General features: G+C 37.2%; 1 protein-coding gene across 2 annotated transcripts in view; it reads right to left on the bottom strand.

Moving 5' to 3' along the window:
* Window positions 1-27,330, bottom strand: part of LOC150079033 (twitchin-like) — a 2,795,346-nt gene that overhangs the window by 1,888,960 nt on the left and 879,056 nt on the right. For both annotated transcript variants that reach the window (XM_090382361.1, XM_090382360.1), the window contains 3 exons: window positions 26,566-26,772; window positions 15,257-15,559; window positions 1,485-1,642 (listed from right to left, as the gene is read on the bottom strand). In XM_090382361.1, coding sequence (XP_090238487.1) covers window positions 1,485-1,642; window positions 15,257-15,559; window positions 26,566-26,772 — 668 coding nt within the window. The remainder of the gene's footprint in view (window positions 1-1,484; window positions 1,643-15,256; window positions 15,560-26,565; window positions 26,773-27,330) is intronic.

Below are 27,330 nucleotides of genomic sequence, written 5' to 3'. Positions count from 1 at the left end.
TGAGTATATATTTGTACCTATTATACGTCCAATTTGGTCATACAAAAACAAAATCTGAATTTGATAAAATTAAATCACATGAAATGGAAATAAATGTAGACGATATAACTCCAAAAAAAAAAAAAAAAAAAAAGAGAGAGAAAAGTAACCAACAAGGATATTTATTTTTTCATGATTTTCTGCCGTGCTTTCTTTTGATTTTTAATTTCTTCTTCTTTTTTTTTTCTTTTTTTTCTTAATTCTAATTTAATTTTTAATCACAATTTCACTGTAATGTTGGGCAGTCAAATCAAAATACGAACTAATTAATATTTAAAAGCATTTATGTATGTACAAAGTGTTAATTTTTACAAACTTTAAAATTTCACAATGAAACACTCTACAGAGCCCATCAGCATCTGAAACTCACTATGAGTAACCATGTGTATTAAAAAAATTCACCACAGCAGATTCACAGACATTCCAGAGACTCACTGGCACAGGGCCATGAAAGGGTTAAGAATCTAATCTGTAATCTGAACATATTCCAACTTATGTAGCAGTTTCTCATGTGGGACTGAGTCAAAATTATTTTGTGCATCCACTGCTTGACACTATCATTATAGTTCAACCAGTCAACATTCATTTGCAGTTCAACTACAGACTGACCAAACAAATTTTTCCTTGTTCTCATTTATCCAAATGAGGAAGAGGGAATTTGTTTTCTACCTCTTCTGTTCTTATGGAAGCAAAAAAAAAAAAAAAACCCTCGGTGTTGCAAAATGAGGATTTTTTTTATTATTATTTCCTACCAGATAAATACCAGGAACAACAAAGTTCACAAAAATTAGCCACAATTAGCCTGACCAGCAGAAACTTGCAATGGATTAAGAAATGTGTGAAATATTATTATAGCATGGCCGCTATTAATACTAACATCAGTTTTATAGTGGCCATTGCAGCACACAGAAGAATGGTGGTAATGCTGTTCATAGTCCTCTGCAAGCTGGCCACACTGTTTTTAGTTCTCTGTATAAATATTTTAGTATTAAATCAGCTCACACCAACCATAAGAATAAGTATTTACTGTAACTAAAATATTTATTTACATATTAAAATAAAATAAATATTTACAAAAACTGCTATTATATTAAATATACATGTAATATATACATGTAATATATGTGATATACATGATTTTGGCTATATAAATTAAATACAAATAATGGTGTGTAATTACAGCGAATTTTTATTTTATTTATTTATTTTTATTATTATTTTTTTTTTCAGTAAAGACAGTGGTTAGAGATGCAGCTAAATCAACAGAAATCCAGATTTTATAAAAGAAAAAAAATAAATAAATAAACAAAATTCTTAGCTGCCAGGAATATTATTGAACAGGCAGCACTTTACACTTGTCACGCTAATCAGGTATTACATGAATACATATTAAAATCTTAAAATACTAGAAGAGAGTGACAGCAAAACAACAGTTAGGTACATACTTTTCCTTTTGACCAATCTTTTGAAAATTTGTCTTTGCATTCCACAATATATTGTGTGATAGGTGCACCACCATCCTTCTCCGGAGGTGTCCACTTGAGATCTACACGGCCAACATCCCAGTCTGTTACCTCTAAATTGCCGGGCTTTGATGGTTCATCTATTGACATGAAATTAAAAATATTTATAAAGAATGATTCTGAAATAGCTATGGAAAGCTAAAATGATTTTTGGCTATATAAATTAAATACAAAATGATTTCCCACAACTGAGAAATTTATTATTAATTAATTGTGCTTTAGTTTTCTTTAATTTGATTAAAATTAATTATTTATAACTTATTTTGATTTATAGTTTTCAGGACACTAACGTGTTTAATGACCAAGATCACTGGAATGAACATGATATATTAACCCAACAGTGGTCGTGTCCCCAATCATTATAGCATTTGATGGGCAAACAACTTTTTTTAATGGAAATCTTTTATTTTCTTTTTTTTTTTAACTTGACTTTCTACTAATGGATTGCAGGATTGCTTACTTATTAAATACATTTTTTCTAATTAAAAATTTCAAATTTCAAAACAATTTGTTGTTTTATTCCTGTTATTTTCTATGAAACAAACTTCTTATTAATTCTTCTGAAAATAATAAATAATAATTTATATGTATATGTACCACAAAATTTTCATGTATCATCATTGCTGAATTCATTTGCATATTTCTTCATAACAGTTGTACTTTTCCTGTCCACATCTTATTATCTGCTTATTACTATTCCTAAGTTTCATTACATTTCATTCAGATCTATTAAATTTAAATAGTTAGAATACCTGCATTTCATTTGTTTCATGTTTCTTTAACTTCCATTTTGTACATATTAATTTAAATAGTTAGAATACCTGCATTTCATTTGTTTCATGTTTCTTTAACTTCCATTTTGTACATATTCACATTTCCTTTCTTTCAGTATCTCTGATAACACATCACTTCACTTAAGTTCATGCATAATAAACTTGCACTTCAGATCAAGATCCTTCTATAGGTATAGGCTAGTGAATCAATCAGCCATTTGCACACTACTTTGCTATCACTAAGTTTCAACTGCTTTAACATATTAGGCTATATTTTACCAAGGGCAACATGAAGGTTGCCTCCTTTCAAGCTTTCAGTCTTCCTAGATGTTGCTTACACTGGATCTACTATTCCTTGGCTTGGCTTGGACATGCTAAGTGCACTTATAGGTTAGGATTGAATTTGCAATTCAATCTGAAATTCTGGTTGAATCTGCAATTCTGCCCAGACACAATAGGAGAGCCTTGTCAATCAATTTGGCCCTTGAGAGAATGTGCAAGGGTCATGGGGCACAATTTTTCTCAGTGTGATCTGTGATTGTTAACAGGAGAGACTGTTTTTACAGGGATAGGATACACTTAAGAAGTGGCAAAAATATTTTCTGATGCTATTATGGCAATGATAGGTTGGTTGGAAAACTGCCAGCTTGGGGGAAATACACAGCCTACTAGATTAACTAGAGCTGCAGGCAGAGGAGAAAGTGATTCTTGCACTGCTTCAACTGGAACATGCAGCAGCCTGGAAAGCAAGGTGTTGGGGACTTCCGGCCCTGATGTGGGTCATCATAAAAAAAATTGCCCAAAAATTTTTTTCATGAGTCATCTGACAGGTTCCTTGAAACCAGCACCAGGCTAAAGACAAACGAGTGGCTCTTGAAGCAGCGAGTCAAAAGAACATGGACAAAATAGTAAATAGCCCAAAAGGTTAAAGAATTAGGATTAACTGCAGAAACTCACAAAAAAATGTAAAACCTAAGCTGGTGGTCTATGACATATTCTTTATAGATGTCTTTTTCTTTATAAACAAAGACATATATAAAGAAGAATTGGAACAATTGTGGCAAAAAAAAAAAAAAAAAAAAAAAAACTGAAATAACTCTGTTCTGCTCAAAATGAAGTTAAAGACAGTGGACATTACTGCAACTAACAAAATTAAGAATATATCTGGAACAAACTGAATCTTGCAGGTTCCAAGTCACATAAATTTAATTTTGAATAAAAATAGAATTTACTTAAATTGGTGTTCATAGAAGATTGAAGATAAATCATAAACCAATAGTGTGAATGGATGCACATTAAGATTGGGGGGATACAAGGACTAATAGATTAACAGTAGCCACTGGCAGAGGTGAAAGTGATTCTTGCACTGCTTCTATTGGAATGAGCCGCAGCCTGGAAAATAAGATGCAGGATATTTCAGAGACTGCTGGGAATCATTGGGGTACAAGTAAACACATGGGTTGTGTTAGGGTAGCTAAGAAGAAGAACAGGTGCATGTATACTTGTGTGTACACCAATGCTAGGAGTTTAGTAAATAAATTTGATGAATTTGAGGTATTGCTCAAAACATCAAAGGCAGATATTGTGGGGATTTCAGAGACGTGGTGTCACACAGATATAAGAAATGCAGAACTGGAATTTGGGGAGTACAATGTCTACAGAAAGGATAGACAGGATAGGAAGGGAGGAGGGGTTATGCTATTAGTTAAAAAACACATAAAATCCAAGGAAGTGAAGCCAGTCGACATCGCTGGACAGTGCAGTGTCGAGTCAGTTTGGTGTGACATAAGCATTGGGAGATCAAAATTGAGAGTAGGAGTGTGCTATAGGCCTAATGACTCTGATGAGTATAATAAGAAACTGTTCGGAGAAATAGAGTGGGCCAGTAAATCAGAGAGTCTTATAATGGGGGATTTTAATTTCCCAGATATTGACTGGAATTTGGGGGCTGGTCACTCACACAGTAGCAAGGCTTTTGTGGATTTATTGGATGATTGTTTTCTACATCAGCATGTTCGGGAGGCAACTAGAGGGAGTAATACTCTTGATTTGATTATCAGTAGTGATTCTTCATGCATTAAGAATCTGCAGATAAATGAACCACTTGGTGGCAGTGATCACAGTGTGCTGAAGTGGGAGTTACTCAAAGAGGTAACTACCATTAGGGGTAAAGGGAAGGGGTATTGCTTTCGTAAAGGCGACTACAATGGACTGAGACAGTATTTAAATTCTATACAGTGGGATCAACTGATGATATTGCCAACAGCAAATTCAAAATGGGAAGCATTCAAAGAACTTATCGTGGAAGCTACTAGGCTTTACATACCAACTAAGAAATATTGTTCAAGGTTTAGGCCTAAATGGTTGTCAGATGAACTAATGAGGCATATGGCAGAGAAGAAAAATGCATGGGATACATACAAATTAACACGTGACACGGACGCCTATGATAGATACAAGTTGATCTGTAACCAAGTTACAAAGGAGGTTAGGCAGGCGAAGGCAGATTACGAGAGATCCTTGGCAAGGGATGCGAAGAAAAACAGCAAAGAGTTCTTTACTTATGTAAACTCTAGAAGGAAGGGGATGAATCAGATTGGTCCACTTGAGATCGATGGGTCAACTGTTGATGACCCTGCTCGGGTAGCTAACAAACTAAATGAATATTTTGCATCGACATTCACACATGAGGAGTTATTCAGCGAGGGGAATGCCAGAGGTGTATTCAACTCTAGCAGTAAGCTAGAGAATCTTGTAATAACTGAGAGCAAAGTGGAGGAGAAATTGTTGAAGATAAACACAAGAAAGGCACCTGGGGTGGATGGGATCTATCCAGTTATATTAAAGGAGGCAGCAAAGGAGGTAAGCAAACCCTTAGCCATAATTATGAGAGCTTCCTTGGACTCAGGGGAGGTACCCATTGACTGGAGATGTGCAAATGTGACCCCAATTCACAAAGGGGGATCAAAGGCTGACACAAGTAATTATAGACCTGTGAGTTTAACTTCTGTTACCGGAAAATTAATGGAGGCACTGGTGAAAGAAGCACTGCAGGATCATCTAGACAAGACTTCAGTTATAGCTAGGACACAGCATGGTTTTGTTAAGGGGAAGTCTTGCCTGACCAATTTGATTGGATACTATGATGCAGTCACAAAAGAACTGGATGCAGGGAATAACTTTGATATTATATACTTGGATCTTAGAAAGGCTTTTGATACTGTTGCACATGGAAGACTGCTGCACAAATTGGAGCAGTGTGGCATTGGAGGCAAGTTGCTGCTATGGATAAAGGGGTGGTTGAGGGGGAGAAGACAGAGAGTGGTAATCAATGGACACTGCTCATCGTGGACTAATGTTATTAGTGGAGTCCCTCAGGGTTCAGTATTGGGGCCTTTATTGTTTTCTGTATTTATAAATGATATTGATGATGGTATATCAGGCTTAATGTCCAAGTTTGCAGACGATACGAAGGTTGGCAGGGTTGTCAAGGACACTACTGACACTATGCTGCTGCAACAGGATTTGGAAAGGTTGAGCAGATGGGCTTCGAGGTGGCAAATGAAGTTTAACATTGACAAATGTAAAGTACTACATATGGGAAACAGCAACCCCAGAGCAACGTATCAACTCTGTGGTACTACACTGACAGTGGTAGAGAATGAAAGGGACCTGGGGGTGGTGGTGCAGGCAGATATGAAGTTCTCTGAGCAGTGCAGATGAGCTGCAAGAGTAGCTCATGGTGTATTGTCAATGATATATAGGAATTTTTCTAGCAGGGATAAGGAGGTGATTATTCCCTTGTATAAGGCAATGGTCAGGCCACACCTAGAGTACTGTATACAGGCCTGGAGGCCTCATTTCAGGAAGGATGTAGAGCTGCTGGAACGAGTACAGAGAAGGGCAACTAGATTGGTGAATGGGACAAAGGGGTTCTCTTACGAAGAAAGGCTTAAGTTTTGCAAATTACAGTGTCTGGAAACTAGGCACCAGCGGGGTGATCTGATAGAGGTGTACAAAGCCTTGAATGGTTTGAGCATGCTCAATGCTGATGGGATTCTTCCTCTAGCTCAGAAAAATCACCTGAGAGGGCATAAATTCAAATTGAGGAAAGACAGATGTAGGATAGATGTGCGGAAATTTGCCTTTAGCCAGCGGGTGGTTGGTGGGTGGAACAGACTTCCATCCCTTGTCGTGGAAGTTGATAGCCTAAATAAGTTTAAGGCTCAGCTGGACAGGTATTTCGAACGAACAGAGGGGTGAAGTGGAAGTGGTTATTTTTATTTATTTATGTTACTTTTTTTTTTTTTTTTTTTTTTTTTTTTGGCTGATGCTGCATAAGCTTGCTTTCTTGCATCAAATGCCTCTACTAATGCTAATGCTAATGCTAATGCTAAAAAGATCGGTAAAAACAAAATTCACTGTTTGGGGCCAGGCCATTCTTTTAGGGACTGTCCAATTGTTGTTGAAACACCAAGCTGCTTTAACTCTTTGAGATGTAAGCTCACCCCCCTTCCCCCGATCACAATTCAATAAGTAAAGAGTGCCCAGAATATAAAAATGGCTTATGATCATAAAATGAAGAACTGACTATGTGTAGTAGAAGAAATGCATTTAAATATTCTGTACTGCTGATAAATAGTCAGAGGGCAAAAACCACAGCCTAGAAGCTCAGTTGGGTCACAGAGGAGATGAGTGTAGAATTAATGGTGTTACAAGAACCTTATGTTTTTGGTAGTGGTGGTGGGGAGACAGGGTATCTTACAGCTTACAAATATCACTCTACTGCCAATTCGACAACTACAGAGATAAGTACATAAGGTATGTGTGTGTGGGAGAGAGAGAGAGAGAGAGAGAGAGAGAGAGAGAGAATCAGCTTTTGAGCAGCCACAAAATAATCATAGCAGTGGATTCCAAGGCTGGCTCCACCTGTCATGGAGAAGCCTCCGCTGATAGAGGAAATGATCTTGAGAAGTTCCTGTCTGCCACAGGATGAGGTCATCACTGATGTAAATTAGTTTCCAACTCATCTACCCTTGCAAGTCATATATTGACATAACAATTATTGTGATGCGGCCACTGGAATTATGCATGATTGGAGAGTTTGGGAGGAGGAGTGGTCAGCTAGAAACCATCATAACCATCATATTATCAAAAATGTTATATTAAACATGTTTATGAAAATATAAGATTAAGACCATGATGTGGGAGATGGAGAGATTTTCTGAAAAAGCTAATGAAAAGCTGAATTTAAAATCAAAAACTGTCATAAACATCTTATAGACAATCAATGAGAAGGAAAAACTGTGGAATTCATGTAGTGTGTTGTGAATTCCTATTTTAAATAAAGCAAGAAAACTTTGAAAGAAGTTTCAGAGAAGCAGGAGATGGAAATGTGAATGGGCTAGAAGAACTGAAGCATAGATATCTGGACTTAAGGAAGGCTTATAGTAATATATTAAATGTTGCCAAGAAAAATTCTTGGGAATAATTTATTTAAAAACAGATCACTAATCCCTGGTTTTCAGTGTATATAGCAATTACTGAGAAATATCATTTTAATGAAGTAATAAATAGTAACCGAAATAACAAGAAAAATTCTTGGGAACCATTTATTTAAAAACAACATAACTAATCCCTGGTTTTCAGTGTATATAGCAATTACTGAGAAATATAATTTTAATGAAGTAACCAATTCTATCCAGGGCAGGAATCAGAATTAATTAACTAGTCTGAATATTTCAGGTAGAATTTGTTTCACGAAATATTGTTAAAGAGTAAAATGAACAGCAGTGATCAATAGTCACTGAAAATGAGCCATATCAATCTGCTGAGAGTGAACTGCCTTTCTCTCTGACCAAAGTGTGAGGGGAAATGGACTATAGACTTGACAGGAGATGGTTTATGGGGGTTGATGAAAGGTCGATTTCATTAAAGGTCTGTATTGGATATTGGACTTATTTAATACTTGTCTTATGGAAGGACAATTTCCTTCAATATTTATTTTTCTTCTTCTTCTTTTTTTTTTTTGAAAACCCCAAACAAGAGAGGTATTAGAACCTATAGTACTTATTACTGTGCATAGGTTGAAGGTTGACAATATGAAAGAAGATGTTGTCCATAGACTTGAACTTCTATAGATTGGAATTTTCAAGAAATATATATGAAGGAAGGTTTTCCAGAAAACAAAAGTTGAATGAATAAATGAGGAAGAAGAAAAGTTGGTTTTGTGAGTTTGAATTTGGGCAGCAAAAGGATGTTGACTGGTTGCAGCATGTGTTCGGACTGCTTTGAAAGAGAGAGTGGGAATTATAGAAGCCAATTCAGAAGAACAGTGCCCATGGAAGTATCTATAGAAAAGGCATGCAGCAGAAACAGAATGTCTGTGAGACAGAGAGTAGACAGATCTGATAGAGATGAGTCATTAATTAACCTAATACCCCTCTTCTGAATGGAATCTAGAAGCCTGAGAAGGTTTTGGGGCACTGCCCCAGATGTGGGAAAAATATTTCATGATAGGGTGGATTTGCAATTTTGTACAGAGTGAACAGCTCTTTGGAAAAAAAAAAGTATTTGTAACGGCAAGAGCAAAAGAGAAAACCCAGTTTTTTAGAGGTAGAGGAAGTAATACTTGTAATGTGCTTATGCAAGATTAGAAGCCAGAGTAATCCAACCAATACATATGATATTGAGCAGAAATCGGAGTGTAATTGAAGATAAGCATAGGGGAAGAAGAATCCTTTAAGCGAGATATAAAACAGGTTTGAGTATTAGAAGGATTGAAATCGACTAAGTTATCATTGCCCCATTGGCGAATTACCTGGAGATCAGCGTTTAAGGAATTGGTAGCGGACATTCGAGAAATTTAAGCTGTTTGTGAAGGGCAAGGTTTCTCAAATTGGAAAGTGGAATATAATATGCTATCATCAGCAAAACTATGGAGAGGATTTCCAGTCAATGGAAGAAGGTCATTAATATACAAGAGAAAAAGAATGGATGAAAGAACTGAAACATGGGGAACACTAGCATTATCAGAGAAATCAGAGACAGAGAGACAGCTACCATCACCCACAGTGAGTGGTTGGAGACAAATTAGATACCCAATTACAAAAAGTTGGCAAACAATAAGAAGGAAGCTTATTTAGTAGATTTAAGCCAAACAGGATCAAAAGCCTTTGAAATATCAAGAGAAACTGTTTGAGTTTCACCAAACTTTTCCAATTAATTTGTCTACAGATGGGTAACATAATCCAGAATATCACAAGTGGATCGACACTGATGGAATCCATACAGGCAATCATTGATCAGATGGAAGGATTCTAAATAATTTAAGAGTTGGCAGTTAATTGATTTCTCCATTATTTTAGACAGAGTAGAAGTAAGTGCAATGGTCAATAATTGGATGAGAGGGATGTGTCACCCTTTTTAGGAACTGGCTGAATATGAGCAAATTTCCAAGCAGAAGTAAAAACACCTTCAGAACAAGAAAGTGAGAAAAGACAACAGAGAACAGTAGTAAGTTCAGGAGCAGAGGTTTTGAGGACAAGTGGAGAAATACCATCAGAACATGGAGCTTTCTTAGAATCAAGATTCGTCAAAATCCACAGGAGGCATTGAATGGAGTGTACTGGGAATGGTGGTAGGTGGTTTATCAAGATCATCAATACACCAGTTAGAAGAAAAATAAGATGCTAGCAGGTCAGCTTTATGTTTGGCTGAAGTGGCAAATAGAACCATCTGGTTTTGACACAGGTGGAAACAAAAATTGTGGCCAATAGCTTTGGCATAAGACTTGAATGCTCAGCTACCATATGGACAAGAAGCAAGTTTTCTATTCTTTTCCTCTTTGAAATTTAGATTCGACTGATTAATAACTGCTTTACAATTGTTGTGAGCTTCGGAAAATGAATCTGGAGATTTTGAAACAAGCCAATTATGATATGTAACATTGTTCTCTTGAACAACCTTAACATATTTATTGGAAAACCAAGGTTTAGATAAAGGACGAGATTTTAAGGTGGCATGTGGAATAAAGGATTCCAACCCTACAAGAATAATTTCACTGACATAATCCGAGCAAACATTTTTTGCTTATTGGAGGCTTGAAGTGGTGAAACCCATGTTTAGTCTCTAGAGCAAAGTTTCCGGCACCCCCCTCCCCCCATACTTCTCCTTCAACCCATGCACGGTACTAAGTACTATAGGTTTTGATACCTTTCGTGTTTGGGGTTTTCATAAAAAAAAAAAAAAAAAAACATTGGCATCAGAAGATTTGGAACAGTAATCCTACCAATGAAAAGAAGAAAGAAATCTCACAGATCATCCTCTTTTGCATTCTTGTAATGTCAAACAACACAAGGTTGGAAATGATCACGAGATAAAGGCTTCATTGGAGAAGAGACCATCCCCTAGGTTGTGATCTAAGGTGGCGCAGGGGACCACTCACCTTGACCATTTTCTTAAAAGGGTTGTTTCTGAGAAAAAGATCATTGGCTGCATGGTTAGGATTATCTGGTATTTTGGTAGATAAATGAACTGTCTGTACGAGGTCATTAGTAATTGCAAAAGCCTCAGCACCTCAACCAGGCGCCTCTGTAGCCAGGTGGGCAGGAGCAGCAGTGCGTAGCAAACACTTCTTGATTAGACCGGGGTTCGAGCCCGTGACCACCAAATACGGAGGATGTGGAAAGGTCAGGGAATGACCACCGCATATCCCCGGAGCAATATGGCCTTAGTTGCTAATGCTCCTAAAAACCAAATAACAAACAGATCCATGTACTTTTTCTGACAGAATCCCAGTTATTAGTTGATTCAATCACTGCTCATCTCAGTCTTCCGAATTATTTGCTGTATGATTCCTTTTGCCTCAAAGGTGGTACTTGTGCATATGTCCATTCTGATATTCTCTGTGAGAGTCTTAGTAATTTGGAATCTCTTCTTTTCGACCTTCTCTGGCTTAAAATCTCTCTACAACATTCTGTCAAATTCATCTGTTGCCACTATCGTTCTTCCAACTCCACTAACCACTTGGAACGCTTTGACTTCCTCTCTTTGAAACTTGATTTTCTTTAGTCCAACTTTCCTAATATTTTAATGTTCACAACTCCAGCTGGCTTCTGTTTTCTAGTCACATGGACCCAGCTGGTTGAGGTGCTGTTTGTTTTGGTTGAGGTGCCGTTTGTTACTTCACCAAAATTTGATCCACTTGACTTGAGTGTTACCCAAATATCAGTTCCTTCAGCATTTTAGACTCCCAGGTAGCAAGCATAGACATTTGCTCAGATATACTGAACAATCAGCATATCTGAGAGAATGTCTGCAACATCCTCAAGGACCAAATACAGAAGAAAGAATATAGAATAATTAATATTGAAGGAAACAGCTCTCTGGGTGATCTTGAAGAAACTGGAGAAGCTAGAACACAGAATGTAATCAAAGAGGATATTCACTAACCGATGTTATTACTTGACAGACAGCGTCAGTTAATAAATATTCCGGTTGATTACATCCTGGGTTTATTCATCTACTTTGAAAGGGTTTTCAATTACCTGTGGTGGGATAGTATTCTTCAAAGGGTTTTTTTTTTTTTTTTTTGGCACTTTGTTCTGATAATTTTATATCAGATTCTGAGTGATCAATTTGAGATGGTCAGATCCAAGTATGTTGAAAAAATATACCACATCAAGCAGGGCTAACTCCAAAAGTAGATCCGGGACTTGTCATGTGGAATGCACTCATGGGCAAATTTTTGGAGATGACACTTCAACCATCTGATACGCAGATGCATTATTCACATTGCAAATGACCGTTTGATTAAAGGAAACTCAAGAAATTTACTAGAAGACAATGATGAGAAAGCTTTTAGATAGTTTCATCTGCATAAGCTCACTATCTCAAGGCATATGACTGTATCAATGCTACAAGAGAGAGCCAATTTAGTTTGACTACACCACCACTTAGACAAGGCATGTTTCCCTAAAAGTACGTGTGTCAGGTGAGGTAATTGAATTTGTTGGGCATCCAAGATACCTAAAAGACAAGAGTATGTCATATGCCAAGATCTAGAAAATGATAAGAACTGACTGGGAGATTATAGGCAGATCCCTTAATCTCCCTCAGTTTTTATGAGGTATGGAGATGAAGGGATCTCCCCCTTAATCTCTTGTACAAATGCAGATTTGTATTTTTATAACATATGCATCTGGGGCTTAGTTTGTAAAAATTACCAACACTGCTGTCGACAGATACTGGATGGCTGCCAGAGTTTCACCCTCCTCAGCATAATGCATGCCTTCTGAACAGTATCAGATGCCAGTGAATCTATGGGGCCAAGAGAAATATCTCCATAAAGATTTTGGGCATCTGGTTGTGTCCTGGTGTCCAGTTGTGGTATGGGCGGTGGTGTTCCCATGGGCATTCCAGCAGAGTGGGGCACACCAGTGATAAGCAGATGTCCACTTGGCAACACTGATGGGCATTCTCTGAGAAGGACAGAGAGGCATGATTTTCTCCGCTCTGTTGCAACTGATAACAATCAGCAAAAGCCATGGCTTCAATTCAGGATGAATACCTGCTTCCTTCTGACTGAACATAGCTTGTGGTTCAGACTCTGTCAGCTGGGTTTTGTTGATTCAGAACTGTGTAAGAGCAGTGATTCAGAGAAAACCATATATATGCTGCTCCTGCAAAAACTATATGAATGTGAGAGTCCAGCTAGATATTTTTAGTTTTAGACTTGTCCTTGACAAGTCTACACTTAAAAATCTGCATTCTTCCTCAATAAATTCAAACAGAATTTAAAAGCTTAAACACTTTTTATAAGGTCTGTAATCTGCAATCTCTTGGTAGATTGTAGATACTCACCCAACCTCTTCATTGTAGGGATGGTAACTCAAAGCACTGGAGGACAGCACATGGCTTTGCCTTCCATGGAGCTGAGTGGCTAAACACTCCTGCAATCATCAGCTGATTGGCATAAAGACTAATAGTTTTTGGTGTGAAAACACCTATGGTGGCACTGGTGTAAAACCGACTGGTAATGAAATTTTCTTATGAAAATTTCATTACCACGTCTCTGATATCCGCCTTTGATGTTGTGAGCAATACCTCAAATTCATCAAATTTATTTACCAAACTCCTAGCAGTGGTGTACACGCAAGTAAACATGCACCTGTTCCTATTCTTAGCTACCCTAACACAACCCATGTGTTTACTTGTACCGCAATGACTCCCAGCAGTCTCTGAAATATCCTGCATCTTGTTTTCCAGGCTGCTGCTCATTCCAATAGAAGCAGTGCAAGAATCACTTTCACCTCTGCCAGTGGCTACTGTTAATCTATTAGTCCTTGTATCCCCCCAATAGTTTGATAAGTACGAGAAAAGGATGATAAGGGACAAGTTCAAACAGGCTGGAATTGATACCAACATCTTTGCCCTACCACCGGTAAATAGTGGGCTCATGCCCTCTACTTACTCTACCAAATCAATGTTAGTGACAGCATTGATGTCATTTAGGAAGTGACATAATTTACATAATTTCCATTTCACATTTTTGTAAAAGATTTTTTCATATAAAATATTCTTCATGTGTACAGGGCACACATGGGCATTTTTTAACATTGATACTTATTTTTGGACAAATAATGTTAAATATTTTAATTCTATTAAAGCTGTAAAGGTAACAGTTAACAGTGAGTTTCTGTTCCTAAATGTGAGATATTGTGGTTGGGCTGCTGATGAAAACTTCAAATGCAATGCATCAGAAACGGCACCTCCATAGCCAGGTGAGCAGGAGCAGCAGTGCAGAGCACACACTTCTTGATCAGACTGGGGTTCGAGCCTGTGACCACCAAATACGGAGGATGCGGAAAGGTCAGGAAATGACCATCGCATATCCCTGGAGCAATATGGCTTTAGTTGCTAATGGTCCAAAAAACCAAATAATAACAACAACAGCATCAGAAGCAAAACTTCCACAATGACAAACACTACACAAAGTTGCCACTGTGCCAATGTTAGCAATGTTCATGTGGTATATAATATTATTGACAGATTCTTCAGTAATGATGACCGAATGTTAAAATCATAAATAGTAAGAATTATTCATAGTTCTTACCGTTCCCATATAGTAAGAACTATGAACAGCCAGAGGCAGACTGGCCATAAGACCAGCCACCAATCACACCCACCAGCCTCCATCGGCCTCCGGCCCTGGTGGGCCGGAGGCCGATGGAGGCTGGTGGGTGTGATTTTAAATATTATACCCTGACCTCCAATACGTTCTATTTGCAGACTGGGTAAGAATTTTTGACCCAGTCTGCCTCTGCAAACAGTATGCAATATTCAATACAATGAGAGTTGAACATCATATGGTGTGATTATCATGCTATCCACCAATCATATGGAAGTTATAAATAAGGTTATTGCAATGATAAAAGATTCCTGTAGTTGACTATTAACAAAAAATAGTGAGAAAGTTTTTATTAAAATTCACACGAATATGTTTTCAAAGCATGAAATAAATTCAAATTAATAAATCTTAATTTGAATGGAATACTTATTTTCAAAGGAGAAAATTAAAAAGAAAAAAGAATTTAAAACCCAACTAAAATCAAAAAAGCTTATTAAAGCCAAAAAAAATAAAAACTTAAAAGCAGAAATAAAAAAAGTATGAACCTATGAGTAACACAGGTGGAATATATACTTTAGCAACCTACTTGTTCTCAGTCATTCCCAATTTAAATTACTTTGCTGCAAAAATTCAAATCACAATAGTTATTATATTATTGTTCATTTTTGCCATTATGCCAAAAAAAAATTTTCATGTTAAAAATTTTCTTGATTATGACTACTACAATTCAATAATACTGAATTACAAAAATAGCATATATATTTTTTAAATCAATAAAAAAAAGCACATACCATAAGGATCCTTTGCAAGAATTGATTTTGGTGCCACTAAAGGTTCTGAAACACCTTTCTTATTTACTGCTCGAACTCTAAATTTGTACTCTTTTTTTGGTATAAGACTAGTAACGTCAAAACTGGGTTTTTCTGATGTACCTACTTCAACCCATCCACCACGTCCACCCATATCTTGCATTTCTACAAGATAGTGAGAAAGTGGCATGCCTCCGGTATCAAGAGGAGGCTTCCATGCTAATTTGCATCTGTCTCTATAAATGTCAGTGATTTCCAAAGGTCCTTGAGGAGGCTTAGGTATATCTGTAACAAAAAATAATTGCACTCATCAATTTATTAGTTTTATAAATTATGGATTAGATTAAAAAAATAATTTAACATAAACAATACTTTTATAGATTTTGATGTCATTTTAAGTTATTGAAGACAAAATACACACAAACTGATTGGGATCATCTAAAATTTCAAGCAGGCATATTTTTTTATATTCCTGAAAATTTATGAGCACATGAGAATTTATGGAAAAAAAGAAGGAAAATTATTAAATGCCTTCAATGAAGGCATGGGAAAATAAGGCCTGTACAAAAAAAAAAAAAAAAAAGAGCATCTCTGATTTAAAATGTCTCAAAAAAAGAAACACCAATGCACTAGGAAATGTTTATAACTTTTATTGGGAAAGAAGACAAACAGTTTATAATAAAAAAAAAAAAAAAAAAAAAAAAGGCAGCAGACTTCTACATGAGCTCCTTTGGTGCAACAGAGAATGTCCAAATGATACTTGATTTCAGAACAGTTTTGATCTACCAGATCTGCACCGATGGTGGCAGTTGCTTGCACAATGTGTGTGTACATAAGATGATGATGTTAGATACCTTCGTGGGATAAACCATGTCTTCTGCAGAGCACAAGAAGAAGAAGAAGAAGAAGAAGAAATCTGAGAGAATTATGTCAGGTGAAAGAGGGGGGCATGGTATTGGTCCATCAAGCCCAATCCAACAGTGGATTGGGCTTGGTCTGGGAACATATCATTCAAAGCAGTGTGCACTTGCAAGTTCCACTGGGGTGGTGTTCCATCTTGCTGAAAGATTATGTTGGGCTGTAGGAGTGATTCTTGTAAGCGTATTCTCCAAGAAAAAGAAAAAGAAAAAAGGAGAATGAGAAGAACAGTCTGATAATCATATCCTTCATAAGACCACACCACACATTCACTTTTGGACTCTCTCAAACGTGCTCTTGGATACACTGCAGGTTTTCAAAACCCCATATTCGAACATTGTGTTGGTTAACTTTTCCTGAAGCATGAAATGTTGCCTCATCGGAAAATATAACACAACCCAAGAAATTGTGGAGTAGGGGGAACCCCCCAGTGAGGCCAGACAAAAAAAAAAAAGAAAAACTAACTCAAGAAATTGTGGTTTTGGTCAATGTAATAAGAATATCAATAGCAAAGTTTTGTCGCTGTGGTTTGCCACTCGGCCTGATTTCTTGAACCATTTGCAATTTATAGGCATACAAATGCAGCTGCCTGCAAAGTTTCATGGGGCATGTTCGATTACCTTGATGAATTTCCATTGGCTACAAACAAAGGCAGCATGTACCTCTTTAACTCAAGTCTTCTGAGGAGCTTTGATGACCTCCACCATGTTACTTCTACATGCTACCGGTGTTCAAAAATGTCCTGTACTATCGATATAAAGACTTTGGATCAGGAGCATCTTTGTTGAACACACATCTAAACTGCCTTTGAACCATGACAAAAGATTTGCTGTCTGCAAACCACACTACTGCTTGAACTTTCTCTTACACTGATGCCATTTTTAAAAAAATGACAGCAGAGGATGCAGTGCCGGCAGCCTTGGTTACATCAGCAATAAAACTTGACCATATCCCCCTCTATTGGCACCCACTATGTGCCACATGTACAACACAAGAATTTTAACCAACTTTTAAAATCAGGGGCATTCAAAAGCAAACCCCGTATTACTTATAAAATAGTACAGGTGCTTCCCTAATTATGAATGAGTTAGGGTCCAACATGCCATTCTAATTCATGCTGGAGTAAGGTTTAACAGAAAACTAGATAGTGTAAGGTTTAAGGGAAAACTAGACAGCGTAAGGTTTAAAGGAAATCTAGATAGCAAGTATAGTAGTATCAATTAATCAGTAAAATTTATAAATCTTATTAAATTTCATTGTCAATTGAATTGTACTTTTTTAGCTAAATAAATATAGCGACCTAGTTGTTACAAACATAACATCATAAATTAATACATATAAGTTGGCAGGGGATAAGAAAGTCATATAATGTAACTTGGAGATAATATTCGATACCAAAATACATATATATAGTGTTATAACTGCATTGGGATTTAGGTTAGGGTTATGTTTTGTATTGGAATTTTACTGAATTTGAATAGAAATCTTGACTCAGACCAGAGCAGCAAAGCAAAAGGCTCAAACTAGTGGAAGTGCTGTGACTCAGGAGAGAACTGAGGGGAGGCAATTGTCCTCTGAATCACAGTCTATTGAAATTCACTGCTTGTTTGATGTTTGTGGAGCAATCAGGAACGGGACATGATATTGCAAAGGAGAATGTCTTTGTGTGTGCGCGATGTAAGGAGTGCGAGGAAATCAGGTGCCAACTCGGCATTGTTATGGGCTTATATGAGAGCTTGAAGGACAGGGTAGATACCCTCAAAGGATTTAAATTGAAGGGCCCATCAAGCTCTCCTCAGCCGCCCACATCAATGCCAGATCTTGCACTTGAACTTCATGCAACACAGCGGCAACCCCCCAAGGCAAAATGCGCTGGTCCCATAGGAACTAGTTGCTGTAGGTGACTATATTGTCAGGGAAATGGGAAACATATTGTGTAAAAAGGATAGATGGAACAGGGCCAGGGTATGTCTGCCAGGGGCAAAGGTTGTAGGGCAGATATCATCCTTTAAGGGCACAAAGGGTGATATTGTTGTACACGTTGGCACTAATGATATTAAGAGTAGGAGACCAGCAGAATTACTTAACAAGTACAAGACAATGCTGAAAAAGAGCCATGTGTTAGGGTTGAATTTGAAAGTTTCTGCAATTCTGCCCAGACACTATAGGAGGGAGTATATGATGAGAGTCTTTGATCAATTCTGCCCTGGAAAGATTGTGCAAGGCTCAAGGGGAAGAATGTTCTCAGCCTGGTCTGTGCTTGTTAACAGGAGAGACTGCTTTTACAGGGATGGGATACACTTAAATAGAAAGGGTACAAGAATATTTCTGATGCTATCAAGGCAGAGTTAGGTGGGTCGGAAAACTGCTAGCTTAGGGGGATACATGAACTAATAGATTACCAGTAGCCACTGGCAGAGGCAAAAGTGATTCTTGCACCACTTCTACTGAAATGCAATTGAGCTGCAGCCTGGAAAGCAAGGCAATGGAAATTTCCAGGACTGCTGGGAGTCACAGTGGAACAAGTAAATGCATAGGCTGTGTTAGGGTAACTAAGAGTAGAAATAGGTGCATATATACTTGCATGTACACCAATGCTAGGAGTATAGTTAATAAATTCGATGAGCTTGAAGTGTTAGTCAAGACATTAAAGGGAGATATTGTTGGGATATCAGAGACATGGTGTCACATAGACATAAGCAGTGAAGAACTTGAATTTGGGTAATACAATGTGTACAGAAAGCATAGACAGGACAGGACAGGAAGGGAGGAGGGGTTATGCTGAGTAGCTCGTGGCATCTTGTCAATGATATACAGGAATTTTTCTAGAAGGGATAAGGAGGTGATTATCCCCTTGTATAAGGGGATAATCACCTCCTTATCCCTGCTGTGGTCAGGCTACACCTTGAATACTGTATACAGGTCTGGAGGCCTCATTTTAAGAAGGATATAGAGCTGTTGGAACAAGTACAGAGAAGGGCAACAAGATTAGTGAAAGGAACAAAGGGTTGCTCTTAGGAAGAAAGGCTTAAGTTTTGCAAATTACAGTGTCTGGAGACTAGGCACCTGCGAGGTGATTTGATTGAGGTGTATAAAGCCTTGAATAGTTTGAGCATGCTCAATGCTGATGGGATTCTTCCTCTTGCTCAGATTAATCACCTGAGAGGGCATAATTCAAATTGAGGAAAGACAGTTGTAGGACAGATGTGCAGAAATTTGCCTTTAGCCAGCGGGTAGTTGGTTGGTGGAACAGACTTCCATCCCTTATTGTGCAAGTTGATAGCTTAAATAAATTTAAGGCTGAACTGGCCAGGTTTGGAACAAACAGAGGGATAAAATGGGAGTGTTTTTTTTTTGGCTGATGCTGCATAAGCTTGAAGAATGTTTAATTTGTTTACATACACTGTATATAGATATTTTATATGGTGTAGAAAATTTAATTTGTGATACCTGATTGGTCCTAGTAGTCAGATACTATGTTTCAGTGGAATTTGTTCATTGCTTATTCTTAGTTCTGGGTTAGGATTTCGTTTTCTTTCATTTTTGTTTTCTTGGAAGCTACTAGGCTTTACATACCAACTAAGAAATATTGTTCAAGGTTTAGGCCTAAGTGGATGTCAGATGAACTAATGAGACATATGGCAGAGAAGAAAAATGCATGGGATACATACAAATTAACATGTGGCACAGAAGTCTATGATAGATACAAGTTGATCTGTAACCAAGTTACAAAGGAGGTTAGGCAGGCGAAGGCAGATTACGAGAAATCTTTGGCAAGGGATGCAAAGAAAAACAGCAAAGAGTTCTTTAGTTATGTAAACTCTAGAAGGAAGGGGATGAATCAGATTGGTCCACTTGATATCGATGGGTCAACTGTTGATGATCCTGCTCAGGTAGCTAACAAACTGAATGAATATTTTGCATCGACATTCACACATGAGGAGTTATTCAGTCAGGGGAATGCCAGAGGTGTATTCAACTCTGGCAGTAAGCTAGAGAATCTAGTAATAACTGAGAGTAAAGTGGAGGAGAAATTGTTGAAGATAAATACAAGAAAGACACCTGGGGTGGATGGGATCTATCCAGTTACATTAAAGGAGGCAGCAAAGGATGTAAGCAAACCCTTAGCCATAATTATGAGAGCTTCCTTGGACTGGAGATGTGCAAATGTGACCCCAATTCACAAAGGAGGATCAAAGGGCGACAGAAGTAATTATAGACCTGTTAGTTTAACTTCTGTTCCTGGAAAATTAATGGAGGCACTGGTTAAAGAAGCACTGCAGGATCATCTAGACAAGACTTCAGTTATAGCTCAGACACAGCATGGTTTTGTTAAGGGGAAGTCTTGCCTGACCAATTTGATTGGATACTATGATGCAGTCACAAAAGAACTGGATGCAGGGAATAACTTTGATATTATATACTTGGATCTTAGAAAGGCTTTTGACACATGGAAGACTGCTGCACAAATTGGAGCAGTGTGGCATTGGAGGCAAATTGCTGCTATGGATAAAGGGATGGTTGAGTGGGAGAAGACAGAATGTGGTAATCAATGGACACTGCTCTTTGTGGACTAATGTTATTAGTGGAATCCCTCAGGGTTCAGTATTGGGTCCATTATTGTTTTCTGTATTTATAAATGATATTGATGATGGTATATCAAGCTATAATGTCCAAGTTTGCAGACGATACAAAGGTTGGCAGAGTTGTCAAGGACACTACTGACACTATGCTACTGCAACAGGATCTGGAAAGGTTGAGTAGATGGGCTGAGAGGTGGCAAATGAAGTTTAACATTGACAGATGTAAAGTACTACATATGGGAAACAGCAACCCCAGAGCAATGTATCAACTCTGTGGTACTACACTGACAGTGGTAGAGAATGAAAGGGACCTTGGGGTGGTTGTGCAGGCAGATGTGAAGTTTTCTGAGCAGTGCAGACGGGCTGCAAGAGTAGCTCATGGTGTATTGTCGATGATATATAGGAATTTTTCTAGCAGGGATAAGGAGGTGATTATTCCCTTGTATAAGAGAATAATCACCTCCTAGAGTACTGTATACTGGTTTGGAGGCCTCATTTCAAGAAGGATGTAGAGATGCTGGAACGAGTACAGAGAAGGGCAACAAGATTAGTGAATGGAACAAAGGGGTGCTCTTACGAAGAAAGGCTTAAGTTTTGCAAATTACAGTGTCTGGGGACTACACCAGCAAGGTGATCTGATAGAGGTGTATAAAACCTTGAATGGATTGAGTATGCTCAATGCTGATGGGATTCTTCCTCTTGCTCAGAATAATCACCTGAGAGGGCATAAAATCAAATTTAAAAAAGACAGATGTAGGATAGACGTGAGGAAATTTGCCTTTAGCCAGCGGGTGGTTGGTTGGTGGAATAGACTTCCATCCCTTGTTGTGGAAGTTGATAGCCTAAATAAGTTTAAGGCTCAGCTGGACAGGTATTCCGAACGAACAGAGGGGTGAAGTGGAAGTGGTTATTTTTTATTTATTTGTTTATTATTATTTTTTTAATTTTTTTATTTTTATTTTTTTGGCTGATGCTGCATAAGCTTGCTTTCTTGCATCAAATGCCTCTACTAATGCTAATGTTTTCTGCAGAAGTGTATTGCCACTGTATTTTGTACTGAGAGTTGATATGCATTATAGGTGAACCAGGACTCTATTTTGTTTATAGTGCATTGAAGCTTTCTCCCAATTGTCCAAATATTCTATGAATGGCATGAAATAGTGAGATCGTCTGCATATAGATATGTTTCTACTGTTTCTGGAATAACTTCTGTGATAGAATTGAATTTTATTGCAAAAAGGGAAATGAGCCTTGGGGCATCCCCTGTTCTTGATTGTATATTTGAGACAAAATATTATGGTAGTAGACTTGGAAAGTTCTTTTATGCATGAAGTTTTGGAGAACCTTTGGTAGATGGCCTTGCAATCCTAATTTATGCAATTCCTGTAGGATACCCTATCTCCAGATAGTATCAAAAGCATTTTTAATGTCGAGACATAACAAAACAAGATGTTCGTTTCAGAGAAAGGCATTGCGGATGTTTGCTTTCGCTTTTGTTAATATATCCAGTGTTGATCTGTTTTTTGGCTCAGACTAAGGAGATTGTGCGAGTTTAAGAAACCATGTTAACCTATCATTCATCATTCTTTCTAAAGTTTTACTAAGACAGCTAGTGACGAAAACAGAGCAATAATTATTTGGATTTGAGTGGTCCTTACCTGGTTTATGAAAGGCCAACACAAACGGATGCTGCCAAGAGTCTGGATATGTGTGCTCAAGGTATATCCTATTATAAAGCAGTAGGAGCATGCATGGAATTTTCAGTGAGATGCTTAATCATTTGATAATGGATTCCATCGAGACCTGCTGCACTTTGTTTTGATTTGGCTATGGCTTTATGTAACTCATTTATAGCGAAGGGTTGATTGTATGGAATCTCATGAGTTGTGCGGAAATTTCTGTATTTTTCTATTTGAACTTTATATTTTTGAAAGACATCTATATGATGACGTAGCTGATAATTCCTCAAAGGTTTCTCCTAATAGGTTTGCAATTTTTTCTGAATCAGTTATGTCATGGCCTTTCCAGCTCATTATCAGTTTAGTGGCTGTTGAATAGTTACCTGACATTTGTCTAATTTTATTCGAGATAATTCTAGTGCCGGTATTTCTATTAATTTTGTTAGCAAAGGATATCCGGGACTCTTTTTGAGATATCCGACATATATAATGTGCTTTTGCTCTGGCTTTCTTATATTTTATAAGATTAATGGTGGTAGGGAACTTTCTGAATTGATTCCAAGCTTTATTTTTCTCTTTCTTCGCTTCCAGGCATTCTTCATTCCACCACTGCTTGTAATATTTATGGTACTGATTAGTGGTCTTTGGTATTGAAATATTTGCTGCAGAGATGATTTGGTTTGTAACATAAGCAACAGCATTATTGATATCACGATGTCTTATAGTTTGCTCATCTAAAGAAGCAGCATATTGGTATTTTACTCAGTTTGCTTTGAAAACTTTCTACTTTTTACCTCTTATAGATTGTGGTACATCATTTGTTAATAGGTGGCAAACAACTGGGTAGTGATCACTATTATAGGGATCATTTGAAACAGACTAGTCAAGAATAGGATATAGAGCTGGGGAACAGATGGTGAGATCAATTATAGAAGTACTCCATGTAGATAAATGGACATAGGTGTGAGTAACTCTGTTTAAGAGTGTTAAGTTCTGCTATCTAGAAGTTTTTCTATCATCTACCCTCTTTTATCTGTATGTTGATGTTGTTATTTGGTTTTTTAGGAGCATTAGCAACTAAAGCCATATTGCTCCAGGGATATGCGGTGGTCATTCCCTGACCTTTCCGCATCCTCCATATTTGGTGGTCACGGGCTCGAACCCCGGTCTAATCAAGAAGCGTTTATCTGTATGAAGAGAGCCCCAAATGGTATGATGCCCATTAAGGTCCCCATCAAACAGAATTGAGATGGTAATTGGTTAACCAAATCTTCAAAGTTTTGCAATGTATATGTATGGTTAGGTGGAAGATAGAGTGAAACCATGGTAAAAGTAATTCCAATCACAATGCAGACCACGACTGCTTCAAGGGATGTTTGCAGCTGAATATGGCTGGATGGAATATCAGAATCCACCAAAATGGCAACTCCTCCATGAGCAGTTGTAGTTTTATGATCTTGCCTATATATATTGCAGTGCTTGATTGAAATATTTACATGCAGAGTTAGGTTTGTTTCTTGTAAAGTGTTTGTTTAAGGATTATAGATGGAAATCTGATCTTTGATATCGTTAAGGTTATCCGAATCCTATGACAATTCCACTGAAGAAGTGTATTGATTCAGATGATTTACAATGGGCTGCCTGTTTCAACCAATCTATTTTGACTTTTTCTTTTCTAGGGAAAGTTAGTTGACCATCACCGTCCATATCATCAGTTGCGTAAAGTTCAGAACTGGTTCATCTTCTTGCTCCTTTTCATCAATTTCAATAGTGTCAGAATTTTTTTGTGTTTTTTCAACAGGTTTGGTGGGATTTGTACTATTTGTTGGTGTTGGATCTTCAGCATCTGGTGAGATTATAATAGGTGTGTTAATTGCCTGGTCAACTTTTGGTTTTGTTTGTAGAAAGAGATTATGTGCCCAGTCTGCTATTGAGATATTAGGTGGGACTGAGATGTCAGTCTGTGTTGCTGTTACTTTTGTTTTCTGCACTGCACTGCAGTTGCTGCTGCCGCCGCATATGATCTAACAGCTGGAAATAATGGTATCTGTTTTTTGGCTTCTTGGTATGTGACCTTATGTTCAGTTTTATATTTCTGAACTTGCTTCTCTCTTTTCCATATATTTCAGTTTCTGGAACAGGCAGGGTGGTCTCCTTTGCAGTTTGGGCAGCGACGAGATTGTGTATTGCATTCTTTACTGTTATGTTCTTTTGAGCCACAAGTGGCACAAATAGCTTGTCCTCTGCATACTGTTTGGGAATAGCCACACTTTTAACACTTGAAGCATCTTATTGGATTGGGGATGTATGGCTTTACCTGGCAATTTAGGTATCCTGCTTTGACTGATGTTGGTGGAGCATCTTATTGGATTGCTGAAAGGAGTGCTAGGAGTGCTGAAAGTAAGTATGAGAGTGCGGGTTGGTATCAGGTTTCCATCCTTTTTAATAAGGATTCTTTTGGCATGTATGACATTCTGGTTTTGTAACTCTTGTATGATTTCTTCTTCAGAGATATTTAGGAGATACCATTCCACAATAACCCCTTTTGATGTATTTAAAGCGGCATGTGGAGTAACTTTAATGGGAATTCTGCCAAAAGGTGTGGTTTTAAGAAGAAGCTATGAATGTCGGTGATTTGTTGTTTCTATCAATAGGTCACCTGATTTCAAGCGGCAAACCATTTTTGGTGGACCAGCTATATGTTCAAGACACCTTTGTTATTACAAAGGGAGAAAGTTTACTAACAGGCTGGTCTGTTAGAGAATGAAAAAATTAGAAAGAGTGGAGAGATGGTTTGGGTCACATCTTTCTTTTGTCTTTTGGCAGTATATGGATTATCATCTTGCTGCATTATGATCAGTTAGATCCATAGTTCCAGATGAAGCTAGGTTTGTCGAGTCCATTGTTGCTCCTTTTAAGCCCTGAAAGGATTATTTTTCCTCTCAGATTTCTGGCCTCACCACGGGGAGGCAGGAGCAGTGCCCAAGTGGCTGGAGAGTTAGTTTGTTAGATAAGAAAATTAATAAATGACTAAGAAAAGAAAGGTGATTTTCCTTCCTGGATTCTTACTTAAATCTGTTAAGGACAGAATGAACTGAGGATGAGAAAGGCACTAGAAATGAAACAGAATGAAATCACTTGGTAAGATCACTATATATGTCACTTAAGAAAAATCATTTGGTCCCTATCACTTGGCACCAAGAAATTATGTCTTTTCATTATTTAATTGTATCTTTTTTAATTTAATTTATTCCTTGTTTATCAGAACACTAAGATAAAATTAAATAATAATGTACAATTTTTGCAATGTTCAGTATTTAGTGCAGGAGATAGAGATATGCACTCCAGCTTAACTGTTAAAGTTGGGGGAGTGAATATATCTCTATTTCATGCATCCACCCTTATTCCAGCTCCTGAAACATCAGGCAATCCCCCCTCCACCCACCCACCCACCCACCCACCCACCCACACACACACACACACACACACACACATACACACCATCCAAAATATTTTGTAACTTTCTCCAATAAAAAAAATAAATAAATAAAAAGTAAAAATTAGGCTCTACATAGCATTGTGTTTTCTCTTTAGATATTTTGTTGTCACATTAAGATGGCACAAAATCCAAGTTGTCAAATATATCTCCCATAATTCACAATCACTAATGGAAAAGGAACGAAAACCTTTAGATTTAGCTATTATCATTAAATTAATTAGAGAGCCAATCAGAATTTCCATCAGAATTAAAATTGCTACACAGGAATAGCTTTTGAATCTGTGGGGGGGGAGGAGGAGATGATGAACATTTTTGCAATGTTCAGTATTTAGTGTAGGAGAAAGAGTTATGCACCCCAGCTTAACTGTTAAAGTTGGGGGGAGGGAATATATCTCTATTTCATGCATCCACCCTTATTCCAGTTCCTGAAACATCAGGCAATCCCACAAACACGTGCATGCATTCACATGGTAGGGAGGTGAAACTAATATTAAAAACATCCATCCAAAAGGCATTTTGTTTAATCTTTTTTCAATATACTAACAAATCATAACAATTTTTAACTGAAGGCTATGATGAATTACTTCAAATAAATTGAAACCAATATCATACCAAGAATGTTAATTTTTATTTTTGTTTTGTCCTCTCCTTGTTCATTCCCAACGCAAAACTCATATTCTTCAGTTATTTCTCTGACAGTTTTTTTAACTGTAATAACAATTTTGTCATCCTTAACAGCTACATCAATGTCTTTGCTTGGTACTGGTTTGCCCTTTTTCAAAAGTTTAGCTACAACATCTGAAGTTCTTGTGCCAGTTACTGAAAGAAAATAAATATATCATATATAAAAAAAATAAATAAAATAATTCATGATAACAATTTTAAACCAGGAATGCATAACTTTTTATTAAAAGTTATTCATTTCTGGTTTATTAAAAGTTTATTTAAAATAAATGATTAATAAATACAAGTTTATTAAAAGTTGATTTAACAATTTTAACTGAGCACATACTTGTATAACACTAATGATGTACATAAGCATAAACATGATTTTCAGACAACCTTGTTCGATAGCAACAAGACTGCTGAATACAATCAGTAACCATATTTAACAGTCATGTGGTCTGCTTCTGCTCTTTACAACTCAGCTATCTAATACACCATATTCAGATTAAGAGAAAACCCTTATAATGTAGTCACATTATAAGAAAGATGCTTATTTTTTCAAAATATTTCAAGTTTTTAGTAACTACTATATTCAAGTAGTTACCAAATAATGAATACTACTATATTTTGAATATTCAAACCATAGGGGTATTAATTATTAAAACAGAATTGCTGGATGTAAAAGGTAAAAATTGCACAATATTATTAGAA

The sequence above is a fragment of the Mastigoproctus giganteus genome, chromosome 10 (assembly GCF_048544385.1).
Source record: "Mastigoproctus giganteus isolate SK-2022 chromosome 10, ASM4854438v1, whole genome shotgun sequence".
Taxonomy (NCBI): Eukaryota; Metazoa; Arthropoda; class Arachnida; order Uropygi; family Thelyphonidae; genus Mastigoproctus; species Mastigoproctus giganteus.
This window is presented reverse-complemented; position numbering and strand designations above follow the sequence as displayed.